The sequence below is a fragment of the Oncorhynchus keta genome, chromosome 1, assembly GCF_023373465.1.
Source record: "Oncorhynchus keta strain PuntledgeMale-10-30-2019 chromosome 1, Oket_V2, whole genome shotgun sequence".
Classification (NCBI taxonomy): domain Eukaryota; kingdom Metazoa; phylum Chordata; class Actinopteri; order Salmoniformes; family Salmonidae; genus Oncorhynchus; species Oncorhynchus keta.
Genome location: NC_068421.1, coordinates 8,618,956 through 8,626,455, shown reverse-complemented (window position 1 = coordinate 8,626,455; position 7,500 = coordinate 8,618,956). Strand labels below are relative to the sequence as shown.

Below are 7,500 nucleotides of genomic sequence, written 5' to 3'. Positions count from 1 at the left end.
CAGTTTCCACCTCATTTTGTGGGCAGTGAGCACATAGCCTGTCTTCTCTTGAGAGCCAGGTCTGTCTACGGCGGCCTTTCTCAATAGCAAGGCTATGCTCACTGAGTCTGTACATAGTCAAAGCTTTCCTTAAGTTTGGGTCAGCCACAGTGGTCAGGTATTCTGCCACTGTGTACTCTCTGTTTAGGGCCAAATAGCATTCTAGTTTGCTATGTTTTTTGTTAATTATTTCCAATGTGTCAAGTAATTATCTTTTTGTTTTCACATGATTTGGTTGGGTCTAATTGTGCTGCTGTCCTGGGGCTCTGTAGGGTGTGTTTGTGAACAGAGCCCCAGGACCAGCTTGCTTAGGGACTCTTCTCCAGGTTCATCTCTCTGTAGGTGATGGCTTTGTTATGGAAGGTTTGGGAATCGCTTCCTTTTAGGTGGTTGTAGAATTTAGCAGCTCTTTTCTTGAGTTTGATAATTAGTGGGTATCGGCCTAATTCTGCTCTGCATGCATTATTTGGTGTTCTACATTGTACACGGAGGATATTTTTGCAGAATTCTGTATGCAGAGACTCAATTTGGTGTTTGTCCCATTTTGCAAAGTCTTGGTTGGTGAGCGGACCCCAGACCTCACAACCGTAAAGGGCAATGAACCTATGACTGATTCAAGTATTTTTAGCCAGATCCTAATTGGAAATGTATGTTCCTTCTGATGGCGTAGAAGGCCCTTCTTGCCTTGTCTCTCAGATCGTTCACAGCTTTGTGGAAGTTACCTGTGGCGCTGATGTTTAGGCCAAGGTATGTATAGTTTTTTGTGTGCTCTAGGGCAACAGTGTCTAGATGGAATTTGAATTTGTGGTCCTGGCAACTGGACCTGTTTTGGAACACTATTATATTGGCCCAAGTCTGACAGAATCTGTGCAGAAGATCTAGGTGCTGCTGTAGGCCCTCCTTGGTTGGGGACAAAGCACCAGATCATCAGCAAACAGTAGACATTTGACTTGATTCTAGTAGGGTGAGGCCGGGTGCTGCAGACTTTTCTAGTGCCCGCGCCAGTTCGTTGATATATATGTTGAAGAGGGTGGGGCTTAAGCTGCATCCCTGTCTAACCCCACGACCCTGTGTGAAGAAATGTGTGTGTTTTTTGCCATTTTTAACCGCACACTTGTTGTGTGTGTACATGGATTTTATAATGTCGTATGTTTTACCCCAACACCACTTTCCATCCATTTGTATAGCAGACCCTCATGCCAAATTGAGTCGAAGGCATTTTTTAAATCAACAAAGCATGAGAAGACTTTGCCTTTGTTTTGTTTTGTTTGGTTGTCAATTAGGTGTGCAGGGTGAATACATGGTCTGTTGTACGGTAATTTGGTAAAAATCCAATTTGACATTTGTCAGTACATTGTTTTCATTGAGGAAATGTACGAGTCTGCTGTTAATGCAGAGGATTTTCCCATTTTACTGTTGACATATTCCACGGTAGTTATTGAGGGCAAATTTGTCTCCACTTTTGTGGATTGGGGTGATCAGTCCTTGGTTCCAAATATTGGGTAAGATGCCAGGGCTAAGGATGATGTTAAAGAGTTTTAGTAAAGCCAAATGGAATTTGTTGTCTGTATATTTGATCATTTCATTAAGGATACCATCAACACCACAGGCCTTTTTGGGTTGGAGGGTTTTTATTTTGTCCTGTAACTCGTAACTTCTTCCTGTAACTTTATCTCTCTCTCTCTCTCTCTCTCTCTCTCTCTCTCTCTCTCTCTCTCTCTCTCTCTCTCTCTCTCTCTCTCTCTCTCTCTCTCTCTCTCTCTCTGTCTCTGTCTCTGTCTCTGTCTCTCTGTGTCTCTCTCTGTGTCTCTCTCTGTGTCTCTCTCTGTGTCTCTCTCGCTCTCTGTCTCTCACTCTCTCTGTCTCTCTGTCTCGCTCTGTCTCTCTGTCTCTCGCTCCACAGCATCCTCAAGTCTATGGAGTTTGGCCCATCAGACAGCTCAGTGCAGGTACAGGGAAAACCCCTCCTCTTCCTCTGCATAAAGACAGACAGACTTCTGGAAATACTGCTGATGTGTATAACTGTTCTCCTTTATCTCACAACCCCCCCTCTCTCTCATCCCCCACCTTCCCTCCTGCTCTACCTCTCTCATGCTCCTCTCTCTCTCTCTCTCTCCTCCCCATCTCTCTTTCTCTCCTCCCCCATCCACCTTCCTTCTCTCTCTCTCTGTCTCTCTCTCTCTGTCTCTCTCTCTGTCTCTCTCTCTCTGTCTCTCTCTGTCTCTCTCTCTCTCTCTCTCTCTCTCTCTCTCTCTCTCTCTCTCTCTCTCTCTCTCTCTCTCAGGTCATGTCTAAACCCCGAGAAGTGTTATTGTTGGAGAAGAACCGTAGTCTGCAGTCTGAGAGTTCCTCTTTGCGCATCGCAAACACTGAGCTGAGCGGTGAGTCAGTCTGCCTTTGGGTGTTAGGAGCTTGGGGGTCAGGACCTTGGGGGTCAGGACATGGGGGTTAGGGGCCTGGGGGTTAGGGGCCTGGGGGTTAGCGGCCTGGGGTTAGGGGCCTGGGGGTTAGGGCCTGGGACCTAAAGTGGTTACTAACACACACAGCATTGAGTATAGACCAGTGTTTGATATGGGTACCAGTGTTTATATATACCAGTGTTTGATATGGGTACCAGTGTTTGATATGGGTACCAGTGTTTATATAGACCAGTGTTTGATATGGGTACCAGTGTTTATATAGACCAGTGTTTGATATGGGTACCAGTGTTTGATATGGGTACCAGTGTTTGATATGGGTACCAGTGTTTGATATGGGTACCAGTGTTTGATATGGGTACCAGTGTTTGATATGGGTACCAGTGTTTGATATGGGTACCAGTGTTTGATATGGGTACCAGTGTTTGATATGGGTACCAGTGTTTATCTAGAACAGGGTTTGATATGGGTACCAGTGTTTGATATGGGTACCAGTGTTTGATATGGGTACCAGTGTTTGATATGGGTACCAGTGTTTGATATGGGTACCAGTGTTTATCTAGACCAGTGTTTGATATGGGTACCAGTGTTTGATATGGGTACCAGTGTTTGATATGCGTACCAGTGTTTATCTATACCAGTGTTTGATATGGGTACCAGTGTTTGATATGGGTACCAGTGTTTGATATGGGTACCAGTGTTTGATATGGGTACCAGTGTTTATATAGACCAGTGTTTGATATGGGTACCAGTGTTTGATATGGGTACCAGTGTTTATCTAGACCAGTGTTTGATATGGGTACCAGTGTTTGATATGGGTACCAGTGTTTGATATGGGTACCAGTGTTTGATATGGGTACCAGTGTTTATCTAGAACAGTGTTTTACTTAGACTGATATAACACCGGTGCTCATTTAGGGTCCCTGTACTGTTTGATAAGATCATATTAAGAGGTGCCGGGACTCAAGTAGTAGAAAATGTGAGGAGCCGGGACTCACTTCCTGTCAGACTCAAGTCAGGTACTGGTCTAGACTTACTCCAGAAAGTTCTGTACAGATAAATAGTCACATAGTCCAAACTTTTGCTGGTTTGCTCTTGGGTGGGGGGTTGACTTGGAGTTGGATTGGACTGGCTCAGAACAGGGCCAGAATCAGATGGGATTTAGTGGATGGAACCGGTTCTTGTCTGGAACACTCTTCTTCTTTTTTAAACTGTCATTTAAAACGGTAGAGGGGCCGTTACCGTAGAGGGGCCGTTACCGTAGAGGGGCCGTTACCGTAGAGGGGCCGTTACCGTAGAGGGGCCGTTACCGTAGAGGGGCCGTTACCGTAGAGGGGCCGTTACCGTAGAGGGGCCGTTACCGTAGAGGGGCCGTTACCGTAGAGGGGCCGTTAAGGTAGAGGAGACGTTAAGGTAGAGGGGCCGTTACCGTAGAGGGGACGTTACCGTAGAGGGGACGTTACCGTAGAGGGGCCGTTACCGTAGAGGGGCCGTTAAGGTAGAGGAGACGTTAAGGTAGAGGGGCCGTTACCGTAGAGGGGCCGTTACCGTAGAGGGGACGTTACCGTAGAGGGGACGTTAAGGTAGAGGGGACGTTAACGGTAGAGGGGACGTTAATAACATTAACGTAGAGGGTACGTTAAGGTAGAGGGTACGTTAAGGTAGAGGGGACGTTAACGGTAGAGGGGACGTTAAGGTAGGGGGGACGTTAAGGTAGGGGGGACGTTAACGGTAGAGGGGACGTTAAGGTAGAGGGGACGTTAAGGTAGAGGGGACGTTAAGGTAGAGGGGACGTTACCGTAGAGGGGACGTTACCGTAGAGGGGACGTTAAGGTAGAGGGGACATTACCGTAGAGGGGACGTTAAGGTAGAGGGGACGTTAAGGTAGAGGGGACGTTAAGGTAGAGGGGACGTTAAGGTAGAGGGGATGTTAAGGTAGAGGGGACGTTAAGGTAGGGGGGACGTTAAGGTAGGGGGGACGTTAAGGTAGAGGGGACGTTAACGGTAGAGGGGACGTTACCGTAGAGGGGACATTACCGTAGAGGGGACGTTACCGTAGAGGGGACGTTAAGGTAGAGGGTACGTTAACGGTAGAGGGGACGTTACCGTAGAGGGGACGTTACCGTAGAGGGGACATTACCGTAGAGGGGACATTACCGTAGAGGGGACGTTAAGGTAGAGGGGACGTTAAGGTAGAGGGGACGTTAACGGTAGAGGGGACGTTAAGGTAGAGGGGACGTTAACGGTAGAGGGTACATTAACGGTAGAGGGGACGTTAATAACATTAACGTAGAGGGGACGTTACCGTAGAGGGGACGTTACCGTAGAGGGGACGTTACCGTAGAGGGGACGTTAAGGTAGAGGGGACATTACCGTAGAGGGGACGTTAAGGTAGAGGGGACGTTAAGGTAGAGGGGATGTTAAGGTAGGGGGGACGTTAAGGTAGGGGGGACGTTACCGTAGAGGGGACGTTAAGGTAGAGGGGACGTTAAGGTAGAGGGGACATTAAGGTAGAGGGGACGTTAAGGTAGGGGGGACGTTACCGTAGAGGGGACGTTAAGGTAGGGGGGACGTTACCGTAGAGGGGACGTTACCGTAGAGGGGACGTTACCATAGAGGGGACGTTAAGGTAGAGGGGACGTTAAGGTAGAGGGGACGTTACCATAGAGGGGACGTTACCATAGAGGGGACGTTACCATAGAGGGGACGTTACCATAGAGGGGACATTACCATAGAGGGGACGTTACCATAGAGGGGACGTTACCATAGAGGGGACATTACCGTAGAGGGGAAGTTAAGGTAGAGGGGACGTTACCATAGAGGGGACGTTAAGGTAGAGGGGACGTTAAGGTAGAGGGGACGTTACCATAGAGGGGACGTTAAGGTAGAGGGGACGTTAAGGTAGAGGGGACGTTACCGTAGAGGGGACGTTACCATAGAGGGGACGTTAAGGTAGAGGGGACGTTAAGGTAGAGGGGACGTTAAGGTAGAGGGGACGTTAAGGTAGAGGGGACGTTAAGGTAGAGGGGACGTTACCGTAGAGGGGACGTTAAGGTAGAGGGGACGTTACCGTAGAGGGGACGTTACCGTAGAGGGGACGTTACCGTAGAGGGGACAATACCGTAGAGGGGACGTTAAGGTAAAGGGGACGTTAAGGTAGAGGGGACGTTACCGTAGAGGGGACGTTAAGGTAGAGGGGACGTTACCGTAGAGGGGACGTTACCGTAGAGGGGACGTTACCGTAGAGGGGACGTTACCGTAGAGGGGACGTTAAGGTAGAGGGGACGTTAATAACATTAACGTAGAGGGGACGTTAAGGTAGAGGGTACGTTATCTCTTTATGTTGTTCCTGTACAATTCACCTGGTAATATATTCAGGTTATAATGGGAGGTTCCTATACAATTCACCTGGTAACATCTTCAGGTTATAATGGGAGGTTCCTGTACAATTCACCTGGTAACATCTTCAGGTTATAATGGGAGGTTCCTGTACAATTCACCTGGTAACATCTTCTAGTTATAATGGGAGGTTCCTGTACAATTCACCTGGTAACATCTTCTAGTTATAATGGGAGGTTCCTGTACAATTCACCTGGTAACATCTTCTAGTTATAATGGGAGGTTCCTATACAATTCACCTGGTATCATCTTCAGGTTATAATGGGAGGTTCCTATACAATTCACCTGGTAACATCTTCTAGTTATAATGGGAGGTTCCTATACAATTCACCTGGTAACATCTTCAGGTTATAATGGGAGGTTCCTGTACAATTCACCTGGTATCATCTTCAGGTTATAATGGGAGGTTCCTGTACAATTCACCTGGTATCATCTTCAGGTTATAATGGGAGGTTCCTGTACAATTCACCTGGTAACATCTTCAGGTTATAATGGGAGGTTCCTGTACAATTCACCTGGTAACATCTTCAGGTTATAATGGGAGGTTCCTGTACAATTCACCTGGTATCATCTTCAGGTTATAATGGGAGGTTCCTGTACAATTCACCTGGTATCATCTTCAGGTTATAATGGGAGGTTCCTGTACAATTCACCTGGTAACATCTTCTAGTTATAATGGGAGGTTCCTGTACAATTCACCTGGTAACATCTTCAGGTTATAATGGGAGGTTCCTATACAATTCACCTGGTAACATCTTCTAGTTATAATGGGAGGTTCCTATACAATTCACCTGGTATCATCTTCAGGTTATAATGGGAGGTTCCTGTACAATTCACCTGGTAACATCTTCTAGTTATAATGGGAGGTTCCTATACAATTCACCTGGTAACATATTCAGGTTATAATGGGAGGTTCCTGTACAATTCACCTGGTAACATCTTCTAGTTATAATGGGAGGTTCCTATACAATTCACCTGGTAACATATTCAGGTTATAATGGGAGGTTCCTGTACAATTCACCTGGTAACATCTTCAGGTTATAATGGGAGGTTCCTGTACAATTCACCTGGTAACATCTTCTGGTTATAATGGGAGGTTCCTATACAATTCACCTGGTAACATATTCAGGTTATAATGGGAGGTTCCTGTACAATTCACCTGGTAACATCTTCAGGTTATAATGGGAGGTTCCTGTACAATTCACCTGGTAACATCTTCAGGTTATAATGGGAGGTTCCTGTACAATTCACCTGGTAACATCTTCAGGTTATAATGGGAGGTTCCTGTACAATTCACCTGGTAACATCTTCAGGTTATAATGGGAGGTTCCTGTACAATTCACCTGGTATCATCTTCAGGTTATAATGGGAGGTTCCTGTACAATTCACCTGGTAACATCTTCAGGTTATAATGGGAGGTTCCTGTACAATTCACCTGGTAACATATTCAGGTTATAATGGGAGGTTCCTGTACTCAGTTTTAGGAAGCCAGAGTGCTTGACTTAGTGTCAACAGTGCTGTGCATTCTCTACATTTGACATGACCTTTGCCCCGTTGGATAATGACTGATGGCCATTTTTATCAAGAGCGGGGTTGTTGTTGTTTTTTTGGACACAAACATTTTCTTTTCTTTGTCAAATAACAA

The 7,500-nt window shown here is 46.4% G+C and overlaps 1 protein-coding gene and 2 long non-coding RNA genes across 5 annotated transcripts in view; 2 read left to right on the top strand and 1 right to left on the bottom strand.

Annotated features, from left to right (window-relative positions):
* LOC127906145 (homeobox protein cut-like 1) overlaps positions 1-7,500 on the top strand; it is a 133,372-nt gene that overhangs the window by 106,680 nt on the left and 19,192 nt on the right. The window contains 2 exon segments of the mRNA XM_052519889.1: positions 1,943-1,988; positions 2,324-2,420. Coding sequence (XP_052375849.1) covers positions 1,943-1,988; positions 2,324-2,420 — 143 coding nt within the window.
* Positions 5,398-7,290, bottom strand: LOC127915035 (uncharacterized). Of its 3 annotated transcripts, XR_008090029.1 has the most exons (4): positions 7,245-7,290; positions 7,015-7,198; positions 6,187-6,416; positions 5,398-5,956 (listed from the first exon to the last, which is right to left on the bottom strand). It is a non-coding gene; the product is annotated as an uncharacterized LOC127915035 (long non-coding RNA). The 3 variants fall into 3 exon arrangements; XR_008090008.1 differs by lacking the exon at positions 7,245-7,290 and having other exon boundaries at positions 5,404-5,956; positions 6,279-6,416; positions 7,015-7,128; XR_008090000.1 differs by lacking the exon at positions 7,245-7,290 and having other exon boundaries at positions 5,404-5,956; positions 6,187-6,462; positions 7,015-7,108.
* The window catches only part of LOC127915057 (uncharacterized), a 1,434-nt gene continuing 391 nt past the window's right edge, over positions 6,458-7,500 (top strand). The window contains exons 1-3 of the long non-coding RNA XR_008090074.1: positions 6,458-6,583; positions 6,998-7,181; positions 7,320-7,500. The exon at positions 7,320-7,500 is cut by the window's right edge and continues 391 nt beyond it. This is a non-coding gene — a long non-coding RNA (uncharacterized LOC127915057). The remainder of the gene's footprint in view (positions 6,584-6,997; positions 7,182-7,319) is intronic.